The sequence below is a fragment of the Lactuca sativa genome, chromosome 3 (assembly GCF_002870075.4).
Source record: "Lactuca sativa cultivar Salinas chromosome 3, Lsat_Salinas_v11, whole genome shotgun sequence".
In the NCBI taxonomy this organism is placed as follows: domain Eukaryota; kingdom Viridiplantae; phylum Streptophyta; class Magnoliopsida; order Asterales; family Asteraceae; genus Lactuca; species Lactuca sativa.
Genome location: NC_056625.2, coordinates 1,420,431 through 1,444,080, shown reverse-complemented (window position 1 = coordinate 1,444,080; position 23,650 = coordinate 1,420,431). Strand labels below are relative to the sequence as shown.

General features: G+C 32.1%; 2 protein-coding genes across 2 annotated transcripts; one reads left to right on the top strand and one right to left on the bottom strand.

Moving 5' to 3' along the window:
• The first annotated feature begins 5,828 nt into the window (after window positions 1–5,828).
• Window positions 5,829–11,361, top strand: LOC111892869 (4-coumarate--CoA ligase 2). Its single transcript, XM_023888927.2, has 6 exons — window positions 5,829–6,950; window positions 9,408–9,606; window positions 9,681–9,826; window positions 9,919–9,986; window positions 11,061–11,163; window positions 11,251–11,361. The coding sequence occupies exons 1-6, from the start codon at window positions 5,829–5,831 to the stop codon at window positions 11,359–11,361; spliced, it is 1,749 nt and encodes a 582-aa protein (XP_023744695.1).
• Window positions 11,362–13,339: 1,978 nt separating this feature from the next.
• Window positions 13,340–13,912, bottom strand: LOC111892912 (uncharacterized). The gene is made up of 2 exons (XM_023888989.1): window positions 13,667–13,912; window positions 13,340–13,573 (listed from the first exon to the last, which is right to left on the bottom strand). The coding sequence occupies exons 1-2, from the start codon at window positions 13,910–13,912 to the stop codon at window positions 13,340–13,342; spliced, it is 480 nt and encodes a 159-aa protein (XP_023744757.1).
• Window positions 13,913–23,650: the final 9,738 nt, after the last annotated feature.

Here is a 23,650-nt window from a genome sequence, read left to right as displayed (position 1 = left end):
ATATATATATATATATATATATATATATTAAGCTTGTAATAATATAATAGTATAGGGTTGAATTTTAAACTAGTAAAATTCTAAGGGTTTGAAATTTAAATTATTCAAAATTAAACTTTTAATCATAAAATTTAAATTTCAAAACATGAGGACAAGTTTTTGAACTTTTCAAAACAAAAGGGATCAAATAACAAATAATTTAAATTTAACAATTAATTTCATAATTATCTATATTTGACCTAATCCAATTGTAGTCACAAGATAATTACCAAATAATTTAAATAATCCATATTTATCATATAAACAACTAATATTCAAAAGATTTGAAATTATCTATTGTTTTGGCAGGGATAATCATTCAAATACAATAAAATTCAGATTTTATCTTCAAAAAAACGATTTAGGCATTAATCCCATGACAAAACAGCAACAAAATCTTGAAATATCCTCTGCCTGACGCACAGGCTCGCCGAGTCAGACTTGGACTCGCCGAGTTGAGTCGGGCAGAGGCAAGAAACACGAGTTTCAGCAAGCAAACAGTTAAAGCATCACATACAACAGAAACCAATCATGGCTCTGATACCACTAATGGGTTTTATGCATAAAAACAACCCTATGTGCTCATACAAACCCTAATGGTTGGATCTAGGTTTCTCTATTGTACATGCTTTGAATCCAAGACTTGCAACCCTAGATCTATCATATATAATTCGAAATCAACATCATAATAACAGATCTAAGTGTTTACCTCTATCAAATAGCTTGAAATCCTTGTAGTCTTCTTGATCTTGAGCTTAGAGTCACAACTGTAACTCCTCTAATGGTTCACAAACCCCACAAGCAAGAAGGCAATATGAGAGAGGGCGAGAGATGCTAAAATCGGTCGTAGGGTTCTTTAATAATTTGACATTTTGGGGATTTTGTGATATGTTTTGATGTGATTTATGTTAGTTTAAAATGAAAATTTTGTATGAAAATTTTCGGTGTTACACAAAATGTCAACAATATATTGGCCCAACACTTTTGTGTTTGCTTGCCGATGCTGAGGCTGCAAATGTGTTGAAGAACGTGTATGTTCATCAAAAATTTTGTCACTTGGAAAATTCCATTAGAATTTTTGATTCTATTTTCCCTTATCAACCAAGAATAACTTTCCTCATAAAAAACCTATACCTTGATTTAGTCGATAATGTTATGTTGGTCTAAAAACCTCCGTCAAGACTTTTCTTCCAATCGTCACTTTAAGTTCAACTTTGCTATCAAATATATGTGGGCATTCAATCTTGTAACTAGGGTCTATCCTCTATGATGGAATATTGTTATTACAAAAAATTGTACATGACAGTAAATGGGGAATACTATACAAAAGGGTATCCTAAAACCTAGGTTTATGTTCATCAACCAACTTTTCTCCATCATAAATACTTTCTAAGTTAGATATATCTAAATTAACATTTGCAACATCCGCAAATTCTCTGTAACGATCTAAATTTTCATCGTTCTGAAATGAATCTTTTCATTTTTAGTTTCATCTTACTACGCCGACATCGTCAACATGAAGTTGTTGTGGGTCCTCAGTAATATAATATCCACCCACATCATTAAGATATGTACCAACATCATCATCATCAACATACTTTTGAGGATCCTCATAGAATCGCTGAATGCACCATATTTATATTTTCAGAAACCCAATGAAACTGAGGTATACTAGGAGTTATAAAAGTACATATTGGGTTGTCGCTCCCTTTCTTGTTTCCTATTAGATATGTTTGCAACATGTGTTTTTCCTCTATCGTCACCTTCTTTAGCATCACTTTCACCAACCACCACATACATTTTCATAGGTTTTCCTCCAACCACTTTAATTACGTTAATCAACCGTCTAATATCACTAACATCAACCGTGACTATATAATAATGTGTTTTTGGATGTTGGAAACCAAGAGTAATTAGATTTATCTATCAAACCAATTTTTATTTTCACAAAATATAAAAATCAGTAAAATTAATATACTTTGAAAATATCAAAACGAAATTGCATATACTAGAAATCCTTTCATGTGGCCAAAACGTATTCTAGATTTTTCTAAACTATCTCCTACCTCCTGCCAGTTACAACCACAACAATATATTCACTAGAACTTATTTTAATAAAATAAAATTAAAATTAAAATTCAAAAGAAAAAATTGGTATTCTAACATTGTTTACATAATTTTTCTATATAATCTCGTGTGATTGTATTAATTGATAGTAAAAAAATGTCAGGTGTAATTGTATTAATTGATAGTAAAAAAATGTCAGATATCATAGTCGAAAGCAACAAATTCGTAGTTAAACTTACACACTTTTTTGGGAACATAAATAAAAAAATCAAGAATATACGAAGGGAAATCGCATACAAAGGAGAGGAAATCAAAGTTAGAGCACACCCAATTGTGATTTAAAAAACAAATGCTTTTTATAGCTACTCATTTTTGTTGGGTCATGGGTCGAAAATTGAACAAAATCATAGTATAATAAGTAAAATTGCAACCGGAGGCTAGAAAATAACAGATAGGGTTTACCAGTTTACCCTTCCTAGGTTAGTTTTGGAATATATATATATATATATATATATATATATATATATATATATATATATATATATATATATATATATATATAGAGAGAGAGAGAGAGAGAGAGAGAGAGAGAGGTAGGTTCAAATGTTTCTCACATCTATAGTGTGTTAGAATACACAAATAAAAATTGAGTAAACATTAAATGTATATTAAATGATATCCATATTTATAATTTTTTTTATGGAAACTAATTTAATTCGTCATTAATGTCAATAACAATATTCTTTCAGAATGAATTCATATATAAAATAATAAGAGTGTATTCTAGGAGAACGATAGTATATTCTACTAGAATACACCCTCATTCTTTATATTCCATACAACTTTATTGGATTTTAAGTAAGTCTTGAAATAATGTTATTGTTGACATAAAAACCTAGATACGAATTTATTCTGAAAGAATGTTATTGCTGACATTAATGACGAATTTAATTAATTTCCATAAAGAGAAAATTGTAATTATGGATATCATTTAATATACATATAATTATAGAAACCATTTAATATCTATCATTATTTAATTAAATAATAATATAATTTTACTAAATTCTTATCGGTGCATTCTAGCACACAATTAATGTAAAAAACACTTTAACCTAGCCCTATATATATATATATATATATATATATATATATATATATATATATATATATATATATATATATATATAGAGAGAGAGAGAGAGAGAGAGTTAGGTTCAAATGTTTTCATTATCTATTGTGTGATTGATTCTGGACCAATCATTTTAGTTATTTTAAGAAAGTAATTAATGCATATTAAATGCTGAAGATGTAATTAATACCTATTATATCTTCAACATGTAATATGCATTAATTACTTTCTTAAAATAACTAAAATGATTGGTCCAGAATCAGTCATACATGCACACAATAGATAGTGAAAACAAAATAACCTAACCCTATATATATATATATATATATATATATATATATATATATATATATATATATATATATATATATATATATATATATATATATATATAATTTTGGCTAATTTTGTAAATTATCTATAAAGACTTGTGTGTGTTAATAAGCCCGCATGTAATTTATAACAAAAATAAAAAATTTTAAGGTCAAAACTTAGAATAAAAACTTAAAAAGTGAAAGATAGATAAAAAAAAATTGAGTAATTGAACCCTTATAAATGACCACTTTAACAAAAATGTTTTTTTTTTGTAAAGTAACTATATTCTGTGGAACACATGGTTCCAGAGAGGTCCCCGGAATTCCGGAGTACGATTCCGGACCATGATTCCAGAACATTTGGTTGTTTTTTTGAGGGTTAGATTATTCAATTTTCATTTATATAATGATACATTATTTCGGACAGGCCTCTAGAACACTGGAGTATGATTTCAGACCACAGTTCTGGAACGTTTTTCTTATTGTTATTTGTGTAAATGTGTTTTGTTTTTTTTTTTTTTGGTAGAAGTTTTGTTTATATATATTAAATAAAATTCAATTGATAATCTTAAAAATTAAAAAAAAAAACAAATAAATTTATAAAGTATAAACTAAAGGGATTTGTTAGAAGTAATATTACAATGTTCAAATCATCTTCTTCCTTGTATTCCAAAATATTTTCGTCATTCGTTTACAATATGACATAGCCCATGTACTGCTTGGACCGTCTATACAATACGAATTCTCGATGATCAACGCTTCTAGGAACCAATACAAAAACACCCCAAAATCCCCCCTACTCTCCATCTGTTGAAGCAAAAAGATCCACATCTACATTATCAATGTCTAACCACCTCCTAAAACACGTATTCTGGAACATAGTCTTGCATTCGGGTCTGTCTCCGAATGCCGTAAGAATTTCTCAGTTAATTTTGGGTTTGCAAGAGAGTGTAATGGATGCATCAAAAATCCTATCATGTTGCACAAATAAAAAATGTGTTATCACTTCTTTCTGAAACGAAAATTGTCCAATATCCTGGACCAGTTCCTCGTGTTCCGGACGAGTTCCTCGTGTTCCAGAATAGTTCCTCGCATTCTGGAGGCTTCTGGAATGAAATTTTAAGATCTGAAATAGTACATTTCGATGTAAATTAACAATATTCAAACATCTAAACTACTTTTCAGTTGGTTCTACACCAATGATTTCTTTAATTTAAACTTTGGAACGTTTTCAGATCATTCCTGAGATGTTCTACGCATTTCGGAATAGTAATTATAGACGAATAAGCATGTCATACAAACAAGAAAACTAGGTTTTTAAAGTGAATATCGTATCTGTAATATAACGGGGTCGTAGTGGTCTTCTTCCATGTCGGAGTTGTGTGCGGAGATCGGAGTTGCGTGTCGGAGATCAAAAAAAGTATCGGGGTTGCGTGTCGGAATCGAATTGGAAAGTCGGAGCTAGATCCGGAATGAAGGCGAGGGTCCAGATTTTTTCAAATTATATTCGGGATTTTGAATTTCAAATTCCTGATCTTGAACACGGACGGATAGTCCGGAATCGAAATTTCGGAGACTCAATATGAGCTGGCCCACCCGAAAATGAGTCCTAAATATGTTCTGAAATACCCCATACCGAAATAAGTGGTCATTTAAAAAAATAAAAAATTATATTTTTAAAAAACACGAAAAAAGATGGTTAGATTACTCAATTTCCCTAATAGACATGGAAAGGATATAATACATTTTTGTTAGGCTGCAAGTCAGCAAACCGAATAGATGAAAACCAAGTTAATCACATTAATTTTTATTTTGGTTTTTATATTTAAAATCTATTTTTATTTTTATTTGAGTTGTTTCGCTTATTATATAACAAAAATTCTAGTCTGAACTCGTAATTTACGAATGTTACATTTAAATATCATAATACCCTAACCACACGTAGATACAACTTTACATTTATTACATAAAAAAGAGAATTTTAAGATTCAAAAAAGAAAAAGGAAATAAAAGGATCATGATTTTGTAGAATATTATTAACTCGCAGTTTCTTGATTTCGTATCACCTAACTCTAAATGTCCCCCCATCCACATTGTCCATGTTATGTCATATAATTCATTCATCTAACCCTTCAATCACCATCTTGCACCTCCTCTTCTACTTTCACAAATTTACAAGATAATTTACGACACAATTCCATAAGAATTCCGCTAAGAAAAACAAATTACAAGCATCAAGAAACATCCTCATAACACAAACGAAACCGAGAGGCATCATGCTTTCTGTCGAAGCTCAAAAACAAGAAACTCCACCACCTCCACCCCTTGCGTCGTCTTCTTCATCACCAGCTTCTACTTCTAATAACACTAATACAAATAACATTCATAAAGTTGATGATGGCTCCAATAGACATGTTATTTTCAGATCAAAACTACCAGACTTACCCAACATCGCAAACCATATACCTCTTCACACCTACTGTTTCGAGAATCTTTCCCGATTCTCTGACAAACCATGTCTCGTTGTTGGTTCCACCGGAGCCACCTACACTTTTTCCCAGACACACATTCTCTCTCGCAAAATAGCCGTTGGATTATCCGCTCTTGGTATCTCCAAGGGTGATGTGATTATGCTCCTCCTCCAGAATTGCGCTGAATTTGCGCTAACTTTCATGGCCGCTTCCATGATTGGCGCGGTGACCACCGCCGCAAATCCCTTCTACACTGCTGGTGAAATCTTCAAGCAGTTCAATTCCTCCAATTCCAAGATGATAATCACCCAGGCGCAGTACGTCGACAAGCTTCGTGATCATGGGGAACACAACCCAAAAATGGGCCAAGATTTCCCGGTTATAACCGTCGATGACCCACCAGAGAAGTGCCTACATTTCTCAATGCTTTATCGAACAAATGAAAACAATATTCCGTCTGTTACAATTGATCCGGACGATGCCGTGGCATTACCGTTTTCGTCGGGAACGACAGGACTGCCAAAAGGTGTCATCTTGACGCATAAGAGCCTGATCACGAGCGTTGCACAACAAGTCGACGGAGAAAACCCAAACCTTTATCTAAAACAGGAGGACGTGGTTTTATGTGTGCTTCCGTTGTTTCACATATATTCACTAAACTCAGTGTTATTGTGTTCTCTGAGAGCAGGGGCCTCTGTGGTGCTGATGCCTAAGTTTGAGATAAGATCGCTACTTGAGTTGATACAAAGGTATAGGGTGACGGTAGCAGCTGTCGTACCACCGCTGGTGCTTGCGTTGGCTAAGAATCCGATGGTCGGGAGCTACGACTTGAGTTCGATAAGGGTGGTATTGTCAGGGGCGGCGCCACTGGGGAAGGAGCTCGAAGATGGTCTTAGAAGTAGAGTCCCACAGGCAATTTTCGGTCAGGTAATTAAGTTGCACCATTTTTCTTTTCTTTTACCCAAAAAATTTTAATTACAAATTAAATATTAATAAATAAATAAATAAGTTGCTGGGTGACGGTCAATGATTGTAAATTAAGGAGTAACAAAGTTGTGGCACTCATGACTTGTGTAAAATAAATTACAACAAAATTATTACTAGATGACAATATATATATGAGGCTCAGATTCTGATTTTGGTTGGAAAGTAGTTGAAAGGTTATTTTTGGCAACGAATAGCACTATATAGTGTTCCGTGTTCCGATTAGATGAGTCAACAACTAACCTTTAATTTGCTCAAGATTGGTTTATTCGCCAGAAGAAAGTAGCATTGGCTTAATCTCATTCTCATATATCATGCTCATATAAGCTTATAAAAATTGAAGTTAAACGTAAATAGCATAATTAAATAAGTGGCGTAAATCAATTGGTCTCAAATATTGAGTATTATGTGCTCTTATGAAATGATATAAACATCTATAGCTTTTTACTACCAAAGGGCCTTGCCTCGGTAGGAGCGACCTCTCCTCTCATTTTTATTTTTCTAGGGGTTTGAACCATGTAGGTGGTATAGGTGGATTTGGAAGTTAATTATAATTTGCAGATTTTAAAAAAAAAATTGTAGATTTGTACTCTTTCTTTCATCCAAGGCTGCAAGCGTGATCATCAGCTTCTGTTAAGCATTAGTTGTTTTGCGGTTTTCTGTTTTTCCCATCCAAAAGGAAAGTAGATTTTCTTGGTTTAGGTCATTTAATAGCATACGTTGCTTAAACAAACATCTAATTACCCGGCTTATTGGTTGTGTTCTTTTATTAAATGCAATACACGTAAAGCCTTGCTGATGAATTGTAGCTCCATTCCATTTGCATGATGTCTCCTCTCCACAAACTACCTTACACACACACACACACACACACACACACACACACACATATATATATATATATATATATATATATATATATATATATATATATATATATATATATATATATATATATAAGGCTAGATTAAAATGTGGATGTATATATTGTGTGGACATGTATGGACAATGTTATTCTATTAAAATGATTAAAAAAATAGGTTGTTTGTTAATGTTAATACGTTCAGCCTCACATTAATATTATCATTATCAAACATTTTCATTAATTCTTATTTATTTTTTTTTCTCACGCATCATTTTTCACTCATTCTTATTCTTACAGTATACGATTATCAAAGAATATATTTTGACAAAATGAAAATCATAAAAAAAAATTCTATAATGCTCTTATAGACGATTTAATTAGTGAAAATGTGTGATAATGATAATAATATGTAAGGATAAATATATTCACATTAACAAACAACAATTGTTTTTTAATAATTCTCACATAATCACAATGTTCACAAGTCCACACAATAAATGTCAATCCACATATGAACCTAACTCTCTCTCTCTCTCTCTCTCTCTCTCTCTCTCTATATATATATATATATATATATATATATATATATATATATATATATATATATATATATAGAGAGAGAGAGAGAGAGAGAGAGAGGGGGGGGGGGAAGGGTTAATACTTAGAGATTACAAATTTTTTTTTGACATTTTTTTCCTAAAAATCGCAGGTTTATTTACAAAATCGCTGAAAAATAAAAATATCGATTTTTGTTTTGGTTTTTTTTCAAAAGAAATTTCAGCGAAAATAACAAAAAAAACTGCGAAAATTCATAATATAAAATCAAAAAAAAAAAAAAAAAAAGATTTGTGATGTCTAAGTGTTTCTTTTATACATTTTTATGAGTTTTAGAGTTTCTTGTTTTCCATAGAACCTATATATATATATATATATATATATATATATATATATATATATATATATATATATATATATATATATATATATATATATATATATATATATATATATATATATATATATATATATATATATATATATATATATATATATATATATATATGCACAGTTTGTGATATGAACATGTACATCTATGTTGACGAGAAAGGTGCACATATGCACATTTGCAAAAAAAAGATAAATAAATAAAAAATAAAAAAAACATTTTTTTTCGAAAAAAAGTTCAAGGATTTGCCAAACATACGTGCGTCTAAGGCATATGTGTAGTTTTGCTTGAAAAAAATAACAAGAAATAAGTTGGAAAAAGTTCACGTATTTTTACGAATCTTGTATTTTTACGAATCTTTGAGATATATATATATATATATATATATATATATATATATATATATATATATATATATATATATATATATATATATATATATATATATATATATATATATATATATATATATATATATATATATATATATATATATATATTCACTTGATGAGGCGATTCTAAAGAATAATTACAATTTACATATTAAAGTAATGCACCATGTATACATGTACATGTATACGCAAGACAGGGCTATGGGATGACAGAAGCAGGACCTGTGTTGTCAATGAGTGTCGCATTTGCTAAACAACCATTGCCCACCAAGTCGGGTTCTTGTGGTAGTGTTGTCAGGAATGCTGAGCTTAAGGTTATAGACCCTGACACCTATTCATCACTTGGATATAATCAACCTGGTGAGATATGTATCCGTGGTCCTCAGATTATGAAAGGTATGTAATGCTTCCTTTTATTAGTTTTCCTTATATATTTATGTTAAATATAATTAATACATATGATGTGATAGGATACCTGAATGATGCCAAGTCTACAGCTGCAACCATAGATGAAGAAGGTTGGCTTCACACAGGTGATATTGGGTATGTAGACCATGATGAGGAGGTTTTTATTGTGGATCGAGTCAAGGAACTTATCAAATTCAAAGGCTTCCAGGTACTCCATGGCTTTTAGTTGGTTCATTTATCAACTAAACATATTGATTAAATGGTAATATTGAACTTAATATGTGGTTGATGAATCATTAGGTTCCACCGGCAGAGTTGGAAGGCCTTCTTGTGAGTCATCCTTGTATTGCAGATGCTGCTGTTGTCTCGTAAGTGTAAATTAATGATGATGTATGTACTATATATATATATATATATATATATATATATATATATATATATATATATATATATATATATATATATATATATATATATATATATATATATATATATATATATATATATATATATTAGTTTACAACTCGTGGGAACCACGGTTAAAAAATTAAATAAATTTTTATAATAAAAACTCAAAATTATTAATTAATTATTCTAAATAAATTATTAATTAAGAGTTTTTTTTAGTTATATAAATTTTAATCATTAATTTAAATAAATATGTGAAATTATATCATTCGTATTATTTTTATTTTAATTTTTATTCTAATGTTATTAATTTATTGTAATTAAAGTGAAATTTTAAAATTGTAAATTTGAGATGGAGTTGACAAGTGGCACACATTAATCTACTATAATAAATAAAGATCTTTTTTGCCACATGTCACATTCTCATTCATTTTGCCACATGTAATTTTATGGTAATTTTAAATTAATTTTTATTCTACATGTCATTTTATTGTTTTTCCATTTTATTAAATTCCATATAATATTAAATGTAATAATAAATGCATTTCAATTTCATTTATGAACTTTCCTTCTAATTTCAAAATTACCAAGTTAAAGTTTTATTAATTTCTTTTAATTATTTATCTAAATTATTTCTATAAATTTAAAAGAGAAAAAAAACACTTGAATTTTTATAATTCAATATTTTTTTTTCATTTTTCTTATAGATTCAAACTTTCTTAAATGTTTAGAATTTTATATTTAATTTTTATTTTAAATAAACTCATGTAATATATGGGTCTCACACCTAGTTAGGATATATAATAAAGTGACAAATGGCAAAAGTGAATAAAATATGCATTAATTAGGAGGCTTAATAGAATTACACATGTCAAAAGGAAATTAAAACTATTCTTTTATTAGAATATATATATATATATATATATATATATATATATATATATATATATATATATATATATATATATATATATATATATATATATATATATCTTCAAATGCTGAACAACACAAGTAATACTTAACAAAAACAGGCAAAAAGATGATGCCGCAGGGGAGGTGCCCGTTGCTTTCGTTGTTTTATTGAATGGGATGGAGCTCACTCAAGAAGCTGTAAAAGATTACATTGCCAAGCAGGTAATTATTAATTAACTAAAATGAAAAAGAAAAATAATCATTCATTATACTTACAGTTATAATTAAAATGACGATGCATGCATGTAGGTGGTATTTTACAAGAAACTGCACAAGGTCTACTTTGTGGCGTCCATTCCTAAATCTCCATCAGGAAAGATACTAAGAAAAGATCTGAGAGCCAAACTCTCATCCACATGATCACCTTGTCATGTATTTTTCATAATACTTAATAACGTCCATGTATACGTATAGCTAGTACTTTCCACTTTTCATTCCATAAGGTCATCTATTTTCCTAAAATATATAGAATTGTGTAATATGGGTCATCACATATATCCGACCAACATACATGTCATGCCAACATAATTATTTAAGGACATTGATTAACTTTAGATCAGGTAGATGGCAGAAGTTTATAGGCGATTACAAATCAACTTGTGCTTAATCATTCACCTTGTAAAGAAAATCCAGATGCCTTGAAAATCAGAGCATCATATGGTGTATACGTTTGAGATTTTTAGGACAACAAAAGCCAAATTTATATACTTGAAGACCGGAGGAATATGAATCTACATATGCCTACTAAACAAAGTACTCAATTAGTAGTAGGTATATCACTAGAAGATCACAATAGAGTTTGATTAAAATAAATTCGAAATGATCTATTGCTAGATACAAAATTAAACAAATTTAATGCATAATTAAGAAACAAAGAACAACTCTCACGATGTTTGCAAGGTTTAGTTAGAGTTGGTCAATTCTCATTAATGGCCTCTCTTATTACTTCTTAATTTTCATTTTCAATGCAAATTGTCTTCTTGATGCATGCCTCTGAATACACAACAAACTCTCAAAGAACCTTTTTTAATAACTTATAAAATTACATGAATTCTCAACAAAACAATTTATATATGATCTATCAAGATCAATTGCGAAATATAAAAACTTGAATAGAGTATGTGATTGTGTGCTCCAAACGTTTCACTTGATGTCTCAATTTCCATGACATTCAATCGATAAATTATTTCCATTTAAATTTGAAATTCATATGGTTCGAGTGTCAACTCACCCATGAGTTTTTTGAATATAGTTGGTGATTTTGTGTGTCATATGAAGTCACGAAAACCGTTATAATTGCAACTTATTGTAATCTCTTAGTTTGTGAATATTTATAATGTTTTGCATGTTATGCATATAAAGATATATATTTGATTTAGTTCTAAACGAATGTAAATGTATTTTTACAAATATGTTACAACTTACTATCTATATTTTTGTTATTCAAATCGACATCTATTTTTTTAATTTATATAATATTTATTTATTACGATAGCAAAATAAAATTTGGCGTAGGCTATTGTAAATTTATGATTTCTATGTATTTTGTATAAGAGATAATTTCTCATTATTAATTAATTTCATTTTATTTCTTTGTATTTTCTCAGTTACCAAACAATATAATTTATTGACTCATTTCATTCCAAATATGCAACTAACTAGGGTAGTGAAACAGTAATAATTCATTTTATTACATTATTTATTTCACTATTTGGTCTACAGTATTTCTTAAACCATTAGGTGTGGACAACTAGATGTAACATCATTTTGGTGTCATATCACATGTCACATCATCAATTGTGTTATAACATCAAGTTAGGAAATAATCACTATGTTGTATCTTGTTATAACACCAACTTTTTTCCATTTTATAATTTATTTTTTTTTTTTGGAATTTTTTTTTAATTTAGACAAATATTTTTTAAATATAACATAATAAATAAAACATAGTGTTTAAAAATTATAAATAACATATAATAATTTTTAAATATTAAAATTAACATAGAAATTAAATTACACATAACATCCAAATTCAAAAAAAAATAACATCCAAATTCAAAAAAAAAAAATACAACGCTATTCGTTATCGTTTTGTTACCATAGAAGATATAATCCGTCAAGTCTTCTTGAAGTTGTCTGTGTTTATTTGCGTCTTGATATGTCAACAACGTGATGCAAATACTCTGTTGTTCCTGGTTGAAACTGAACGTGTCTGGGCTCCGTTGGGATATAGTGTGCAATATTTCGTCTTTTATCTTCTACTACCATGTTATGCATTATGATACATGCATACATGATATATCGTAGAGTTTTTAAATCCAATGGTCGGGCTACATGTTCAACTATATGTCACTTCGCCTTCAGCACGTTCCACATCCTTACGTGCTCCTTCTTGTCTTCTCTTAAAAAAATCATCTCGTTCTTCAACCGGGTGGCATAATGCCTTCACGAATGTGGAATACTGAGGATATATTCTATCTGTAAGGTAATACCCATATTTGTATTCGTTTCCATTCACCGTGAAAGGAGCATCCGGGGCCTTTCCATTCAAAAGATCGTCGAATATTGGCGACTGATCAAGAACGTTGATGTCGTTGTTGGAACCCGCAACCCCACAAAATGCATGTCAAATCCATAAATCTTGAGAAGCAACAGCCTCTAAAACCAACGAAGGTGATCCGTGATGACCACTTGCGTATTGCCCTTTCCATGCTACCGGAAAATTTTTCCATTTACAGTGTGTGCAATCAATGCTTCCGATCATTTCGGGAAACCCATGGTGTTCTTCATGCACCACATACAATTCTTGCAAATCATGCAACGAAGGTTTCCGCAAATACACGTCTCCAAATGTTTCAACAACACCCCTTGACAATGTATAGAAACTCTCCCTTACGGTTCTTTCGGACATTTTCATATAGTCGTCCATGATGTCGGGTGACTCCCCCACAACCATCAAACAAATGACCGCAACATGTTTCTATAACGTTGTAAACCCTCGTCTACCTCTAGCATCATATCTCAATTGAAAAAATTCATACCTAAATATAACTTAACTACAGTTTAAAAATATATTGCATATGTTGTAAATTTAAAAAGAAACATGTAGTGTATTTTTATTTAATTTGTATAAAAGTATAGTAAAGAAGCGATACCGGCTTTCCAAGGCATTGGTGATTCGTAAGAACACATCCTTACTCAAACGAAATCATCTTTTGAAGTCCTTCGTCCCGTATACACAATTATCCGCAAAGTAATCGCGATATAGATGCGCGTATCCTTCCTCGCGATTTCTGTTTAACATCGCACATCTCGTTAGCAGTGGGGCTGGGTCTGGTTGTAGTAGGTCGTTAGTGTAATAATGATACATCATCCTGAATAACATATCGGCATTGGAATCATCAGATGAATTGAAAGAATCCATAATTTTTTTTAAGATAATTGAGGTTATATAGAGAGAAAAAGAGAAGGTATTTGTAAAAAATTGTTTAGATAATAGGTATTTATATAGGAAAAGAATAAATAATTTTTTTTTTAATTAAGTCAAAGGTTTAATACACCAATTGTCAATTTTTTTCTCGTTTCACCCGGTGGTAACGGCCACAAAGTCCACCGCGGCGAGCTGCAACGAGTTAGGGGGGGGGGGGGGGGGGGTGTTCCCCCGTTAAGATGACGTTGCGCCTCGTCTCTTCTCATTGAGGCCCATATCGGGTACTCTTAGACAACCCATTTCATCTAACCAACCGGAACCTAAATGGCTTGGAGCATCATTAATGATATTTATTTGTAAAAAATAAAAATTTACAACTTGTATAAATATTTTTATAGGTTTTTATATACCATTGATGTGAAACGTTTTTTAATATTAGATGAAAAGTTATGATAAGCTACTTTGACTAATTCTTTTTTAATCTTTGATATTTATATTAATTTTAATAGTTTTGAGAAATAATTCATAACAATATAAGTTTTGATAAATATATTTAGTTCTATTTCTTATGTTTAAGGAAATAGATAACTAATATATACATAATAATAACTTCATATATATATATATATATATATATATATATATATATATATATATATATATATATATATATATATATATATATATATATATATATATATATATATATATATATATATATATATATATATATATATATATATATATAACGCCTGCGGATTCGGGCTTGTCAATTTAGAGCCAATAAGCATCAAAAATGAGTTTTTGATGGAAGAATATTTAGAAGGAGTAATCTTAACCAAGTTATAGTATATGTTACAATCCGAAATCCGAGTTATAACGAAGAAGTTATGGTCCGTCGAAGTTTCGCGACAAAACCGACACGACCCTGTGAGACGTAAATATGAATTTACGATAGAGGACTTTTTAGCCTTAGCAATCTAAACCAAAGTCATAGTATGCATTAAACTGAGAGAGTTCATAAAAAGAACGCCCAAATCTGACTTCTTATGAGGAAGTTATGATTTTTCTAAGATTTCGGTTAGCAGTGCACAGCCCGGAATTCAAATTTTAGATCAAGCGGTTTTTGGCCAATGCGACCTAAATGAGAGTTAAAAATCTCATTAATAGGGGCTCAACGGTAAAAAGACAGACGAAAACGGAGTCCGTATGTAGAAGTTATGAATTTTACGCGGTCATTTAACAGTATAATCTCACCCTACTGTTAAATTTAAGATCAGTCGAGAATTAGCCGATGGACTCAAAATGAAAGTTGTAGATTTTATTTTTACCTATGCGTGGATATAAATAACGTCAAAAACGAAGCTCATATGCAAGAATTATGAATTTTTGAAAATCGGCTAATTTACACCATGTGTGCGATGACATGTGTCAGCATCAGGCTCAGCCTTGGTGTCTCCAGCTAGCTCACGACGTGAGCACTAAGGACTCACGACGTGAGTGACCCCAATTCACCCTATAAATAGATGAACGAAGGCTACCGAGTTCCTTACACCTCCCATTACTTCTCTCTCTCTCTCTCTGTCTCTCTCTCTAGAACCTCTCTTTAGCCCCCTAAAAGCCTAAGGAACCCCCTAGAATGAGGCGGAAGCCCCGGAGCGCCCAATGGCTCCAAAAAGAAGAGCCTTTGGCTCAGAAACTCTGCTTCGGCGGAGCTCGGTTTTGAGAAAAACCCATTGTAACTGAGATACGCCTACCATACTTTAAATATAGCTTATATAAAAATATAATATTGTAATTATGAACCTATAAATAAGATTTATCAGTGATTCAAAGTCATTATACTGATTAATCTACTTACGGGAATGATGTCTAGGTTGTGATTTAGTGAGGTGTTTAAAGTGGGATTTCCAAATAGTATACTTCGTATATTAAACGGACCCTACCTCCGATATGATCCTACCTGGTTGTTCCTTACTTGATAGATCTTGAAGTAGACTTTGAGTTAATGATGAATCTAGACTAATAATTAGTCGCAATAAAGATTAGACTAAAATCTAGTGCTAATAATAATACGTTTCGTCAAAAGAAATCATATTGTTAAGAAGCGAAGCGCTGCTCAAATTTTGAGTCGTCACTTTAACAAGCGAGTGCATAGTTACTTTCATCTTATACATAGATATGAAGTATTTAATATAAATTACATGCTATGTGTGCATATTATCTGTATACTTGCTATCTATGTTGGATGAACAATTTTATACATATTTTAAATGATTTAAAATGTATACGTATTTTATATCTACAAATTATGCTGGATAATACATGGGTAGATATGAGAGGTGATATAGACCATGAGATAAGGGTGAGAGGTGAAAAATAAGAGAATCCTTTTTCCCAAGCGTTAGACCCGTCATCTAGCAGAGTATGGATGACAACCACGGACTATTCTAGACAGTCCAGTGGAACACTAACAGGCTCGCAACCTGTAGTGTTGTGAACGATGTGTTCACCCGATGTACTCTAAACCCTGGCGACTATGAGACTTAGTGCCTAAACCCTGGCGAATATGTGACTTAGTGCATGTTGTATAAACCCAGACAACTATGAGACTTAGTGCCTAAACCCTGGCGACTATGTGACTTAGTGCCCGCTGTATAAACCCTAGAGACTATGCGTCTTAGTGCTTGTTGTATAAACCCTGGCGACTATAAGACTTAGTGCCTAAACCCTAGCGACTATGTGACTTATTGCCTGTTGAGTAAACCCTGGCAACGATGGATTTTGTGTCATTTACTTAGGATGATCCTTAGGAACGAATGAACGAGGAATAGCTAATTCTTAGGGTAGATCCTTAAGAGTAAAGAAGATAATGGGGATGGGTAATTAGGTTGATTGTTTGATGTTTACACATAATAATTATATTACTGTGGGTTGAAAACCCTATGTACTCACCAGGTTTCCCAACCTAACCCACTCAAGCTTATTTGAATCGTAGGTGCCTATACGAAGTTACATTACACTGAGAGATTAAAGAGGTGTAGATCATTATTGTAAAGGAATGTAAGTTCTGTTTATGCTTATGTTTTTGTATTCACAATGACATCCCAAATGTTTTAAAATGAATAAAAATATATTTCTTCAAAAATTCTTTGATAACGTATTTATCATGTTTTATTGAGAACAAATTTCGCAACATTTTTATTAAAAGAAGTACTCTGATTTTTATAAAGCATAAACAAAATCGGTCTTTTCTGCCCATGAAAATGAGGATGTCACAATATATATATATATATATATATATATATATATATATATATATATATTAGTAAACCGTTGGCGCGCATGATTTAAGATAATAATATTTTCACTGTTGGTTGCACTAATTGTAACATCCATAAAATTCATGTAAAATTTAAAATTTTCAAACATTCCAAAACCATCCATTGTTTACAAATTGTTTTCAAAATAATCCAATATCAGATTTTTCCCATAAATTAATCATGAAAAACAAGGAGGTACACGATCAAGCCTTCGCCTTCCCGCGATCATCAGATGTACCTGAAACAAAATTCACAACTATAAGCCAGAAGCTTAGTGACTTCCCTCAAAATACTGATCCATAACACATAGTACACATAATAACAACATGTAATGGGTCCATAGCTTTACAGACTAGATTACCCCGAGCCCACAGCATGAGTCTGGCTTGCCTATCGGGCCCACAACTCATGTCTGGATTGTTCCCGAGCCCACAACATAAGTCTGGCTTGCCCCTTGGGCCCACAGCTTATGTCTGGCTTGCTCTCTTAGTCCTTGGATTGGCATACAAAAGATTAGCCCACAGTACGAGTCTCGCATACCCTGCTCGGCCCTCAGCTTCTATCTGGAATGCTCATAAGTCCTTAGTATGATTCTGGCATGCCCTCCCTGGCCCTCAGCTCAATCTGGCATACTCCAAGGTTTGTCGGCTACAGCACGGAACAGTACAACCTTCAACCCAACCCACAAAACATGTCGACATGTAACATATAATCACACATATAGATAATCAGACAATATCACAGGTAGTCCTACAGATCTACCAAACTAGCATATCAAACTAGCATGCATTTCTAACTCATACTCAACATATCAGTAACTACTAGGATATCAATCCAATGGGCCGGTAATATCAATCCCAACTCATAGCTCCAACTCAACTGCCTACAATCACCAAGTGACTAACCTCATCAAAATCCCGAAATACCCAAAATACCCTCAAGGTAAAACTTGGTCAACCATGGTCAAACTCAAAGTCAACAGTCAAGTTCTATAGTCAAGGTCAATGGTCCATGTTGACCCAACTCGTCGAGTGCATCTACTGACTCGTCGAGTTCCTTCATATCTCAGAAAATCGTGAAAAGCTTGAGACAACTCGTCGAGTTACCAGAGCAACTCGTCGAGTTTTTCATCATTCCAGAAAGCGGGAAAGCTCGAACCAACTCGTCGAGTTGGCAGAGCAACTCGTCGAGTTTTCCTAGACTTAATGCATTCAGACACTTCCAAGCGAAACCAAATCCCCAAACTATAGATCTTGTCCCTTAGGACTGAAATACCACGTAAAGTTGCTAGCTTTACGTCCATGCATGGCATCAAGAGGGCTAAAACACTCATGTAGGGTTTCAAAGCACTCCATGGATGATGGTAATGAGCCCCTTGATGAAGTGTAAGTTAAAAGCCCAAGACTTGTCTTTTCCCTATAAATAGTCATGTATTATTCATTATTAGGGTTAAGAGTGAGGCAAAATATAGCTGCCACGTTGTGAGGTTTCTTATGTAGTGTTAGATTCTTTAATTTATGTTGAAAGTGTAATTTATTCCTCATGTTTGAATAAATCTAGTGATCATTTGATATATCTTCTTTATTTGTGTTTGTTCTTATTTTCTGCATCTTGTTCATCAAATCACAATTAGGGTTTTAATCCCAACAAGTGGTATCAGAGCGGGTCTTTGAAGATCTATTGATTGATGATTTTCTGCACAAGATATTGAAGATTATTGGTTTTTTAGCGTCTTGGAATCATAATTATGTTCAAGCTACTGTTCATGAAAATTCATGATGTTCCTCTACTCTTCATCGTGGTATTTTTTCTCTCTGTTCTTTGGATCTAATTTGCTTTGAGATCAAAATCTTTTGATTCAATTATTTTTCTATAAACCCTCGTTTGAGTACAAATCGTGTTCATTGTTATTCATTTTTTTGGATCTGATTACTATACATTCAACCGATCCAATACCATTTTTTTTACCTGAGCCCATTATTGCCAATTACTGTTCATTCGATTCATCTTCAGCCCAATTTCAATTACCGTTCATATGAGTTTTGGCTTGTTGTTGATGGACATCACCGATTCACGTTGTTCTCGTAATTGTTGAAATTATCATGATCAAATTTTGATTTAAGGCCGAATTCATTCGATTTTGATCTCTATTTTTTTGATTCATTCTTCTTACCAATATTGAGTTGTTTCAATTCAAGTTAATCGGGTTCGAATTCTAATCAACGTTTGTAATAATACTTCCTTATGACTGATTGATATCCATTTGATGCTTTGATTTGAGAATCGAGTCTTGTTCTGCAATCAAAAAGTGATGTTTTCTTCAATGATTCTGATGAAATCTGTGAAGTTGTTGATTTGGTGTTCGTTGAAGAATAAAAATCAAAATTTGGTGTTTTGATTATTTGGAGGGTGTTTGTTTTATCTTTTTGAACCAACTTTTACACTTTATCTTTTCCAAAAAGTTAAAATGGGGTAAAAGATGTTTGGCAAATGTAAAAGATCTTTTAAAAGTTACTTTTCATAAAGAAGGATTTAAGGCATTTGGAAAAGTCACGTATCTGTGACTTTTTGAAACTTTTGAAGGCTTTCTCAATTAAATGACTGATATACCCCCGCTACCCTAAAATACTCTTCTCGTTCTGTCCGCCACCGTTCCTCTCTCGTTCATCCCTCTCTCTTGCGGTCGTTCATCATCAACTTCAACAAGTCGCCGGCAATCTCCAAGGCATCGACGATCGTCCGACGATTCACACAAAATCCGGCGATCTCCTTTCTCCCTCTCCGACCAGGTATTACTCCGATTTTGTTTTTTTTTTTGTCTTGATTTTCGATTTTAACAGCAAAAAACTATGAAGCTTCGTTTTTTCTTGTACTGTAAGTGGATTTGTTCCTTAGATTTCGATTTTCCTAGAATTATATGTGATTTGTTCCTTCAATTTGTTCCTTGTTCCTTGCATGGATCGGTCCCTGTAGCTGTTAACAGTTTGTGTTGTTAACAGTTTAATACAATTGTGAAATTGATAATTTATTGGATAATTATTAGTGGAATTCATGAATATATGGATGATTTTGATTAAAGTGATGAAATTTTTTGTTCCCAGGGACCAATTTGTGTTGCTAACAGGTAACATTTGTGAAAATTGTTCCAATTTCTTTATTCTGGTTTGTGTTATCTTCTTTTATTGTTGTTCTAATTTTTCTGTTTTAATTAAACTATAGCTCATGAATCATATAAAAGATTGATTAGCAATTGTTTAAATTGATAAAACCATTTAGGAAGGTTATTAAAATTGGTTTGGTGTTAAAATGTTGATATGAAATTCACAGATGGACGAAAACCTCACCACTGTTGTTGACTGTGAAACATCTTTAAAAATGAAAAAAACAAAATTCGGATGGGATAATCGTAGCTTCATGGTGTTTGTTGATTCATGTGTAACTGAAGTAAAAAAAAAAGGCAATAAAACCGGTACTCACTTAACTAAAGTTGGGTGGGAGAATATACAAAAACACATGAAGGACAAAACAGGTTATGTTCTTGAAAAAAAAACAACTAACAAACAAATGGGAGAATATGAAAAAAGAGTGGAAGCTTTATGACCGATTAATGAGGCTTGAAACCGGACTCGGTGGGACGAGAAGCCAGATAGATGCATCGCCCGAGTGGTGGGAGGAGAAAATAAAGGTATTTACTATTCTTTGTAATTATTTTAAGTGATGATTGCATATATATTGCATATAGATTGAGCATATTTGATTTACATTATCTTTTTGTCTTGTTGGAGAATAAAGATTATGCAAAATTTAGGAACGCAGATTTGAGCCTATTTGATGAGAAATATGCTTTTTTGTTTCGGGATTCCGTTGTCGTTGGAGATCAGACTATGACTCCATTACAGTTTCAAAACAATAGCAATCCAAACGGAGAAAATGTGGAAGGCAAAGGAGATAGTGATGATATCAATTTAGATGATGATGTTGAGCCACTTTTTCCTAGTTTTCATGAAAGTAGTTCAAGTAAGAAGAAAAGGTCTAAGCTTGTTTCCAACAACCGTTCAACCAAGAGTAAAAGTTCAGTTTTTGAAGAAAAAGTAGATGCTTTATTGGATGCCATATCAACAAAAAGCACACAAACTTATCCACAAAATAATCCTTCGCCAACAATAGCAGATTGCATGGCCATTGTTACCAAGTTTCCCGATTTTCGTGAAGGCTCCAACGAATTTTCACAAGCATTGTTTGTGTTCACCAAAAAGCAAAACCGTGAAGCTTTTATGTTTCCAACGACTGACGAAGCCAAGATGGGGTTCCTTAAATTACTTATGAAATAATGATTTAGCAATATGTGTTATGCTTTGACATTATGTTTTAGGAATATGTGTTATGTGTTTACAATGTTTTAACATTATGTGTTGTCCTTTGACATTATGTATTTGACATTTTATATTATGTGTTATTGTTTGTCTTTATGTTATATGTTATTGTTTGACATATTTTTATTTGTATTATGTAGGATGGATAGTGATGAGTCTAATTCTTCTAATGATAATGAAGAATGGTGGGTGGAAAAGGATAGACAATTTAAAATGTTATGTGGATTAGCTTTAAAAGGGATAATACTAGCTCGTAACGTACGTATGCCATGTCACACTTCAGACCGCACAGGGAACATGTTTATTAATGAAGTACTAAATGGACATCCTAGACGGTGTTATGAGATGTTCAGATTGCACGTACCGGTTTTTAGACAGTTATGCGCAGATCTTGCTACAAATTACGGGCTACAACAAACACGAAATATATCTATTGAGGAATCTATAGGAATTTTCTTGATGACGTTGGCTCATGGGTGTAGCAATAGATTTGTGCAAGAGTTTTTTAACCATTCGGGGGAAACAATTCATAGGCATTTCCATACAGTTTTGAAAGCCGTGCTAAAACTGAGTGCCGACATCATCAAGCCAGACGCAAACTATAATGATGATGTTCCTGAATATATATTAAATAACCCTCGGTATTACCCAATGTTCAAGGTATTATCTAATGTTCATTTTCTTAGTAGTCAAACTTTAACAAATCGTTTATTTATGATACATTTTTGTATTTGAAGGATTGCATTGGTGCTATAGATGGGACACACGTTAGGGCATCAGTTCCACAAAACGAGGAAGCGAAGTACATTGGTCGAAAGGGATATGCAACACAAAATATAATGGCTGTTTGTGATTTTAACATGTGTTTTACATTTGTATGGGCCGGTTGGGAGGGGACTGCACATGACACAAGAATTTTCAATGAAGCCCTACAGAGACCAGATCTTAATTTTCCATATCCAACTGGTGGTTAGTATAATTTTTTTGGAACACAAGTTTTATATTTTTACTACTTTTTTGAAAGGAAAAAATAATTTTTTTGTTTTAATTACAGATAAATATTACGTTGTTGATGCCGGATATCCAAATACTAGAGGGTATCTTGCTCCATACAAAGGCACAAATATTCGTTATCATTTACCGGATTTTCGACGTGGACACTCGGCTGCTGTTCGTGAACCTCGTGGACCGAAAGAGAAATTTAACTATCTCCACTCATCATTGCAGAATATCATTGAACGAACTTTTGGAGTGTGGAAAGCTAGGTGGGCGTTATTAAGAGACATGCATGTTAATTACAAGTATAAGAACCAAGTTAAAATTGTGATAGCATCGATGGCGATCCATAACTATATTAGAAAGTTTGGTAGGTTTGATGAAGCGTTTAATAGGGCACAACAAGAATCCTACAATCTCATACGAAGTGATACTAGTAGTGAAGTTTACGAAGAAGGTCCAAGTACACGTCGCACGAGTGGTGATGATTTATATATGGCTGCGATACGAGATATTATTGCACAAGA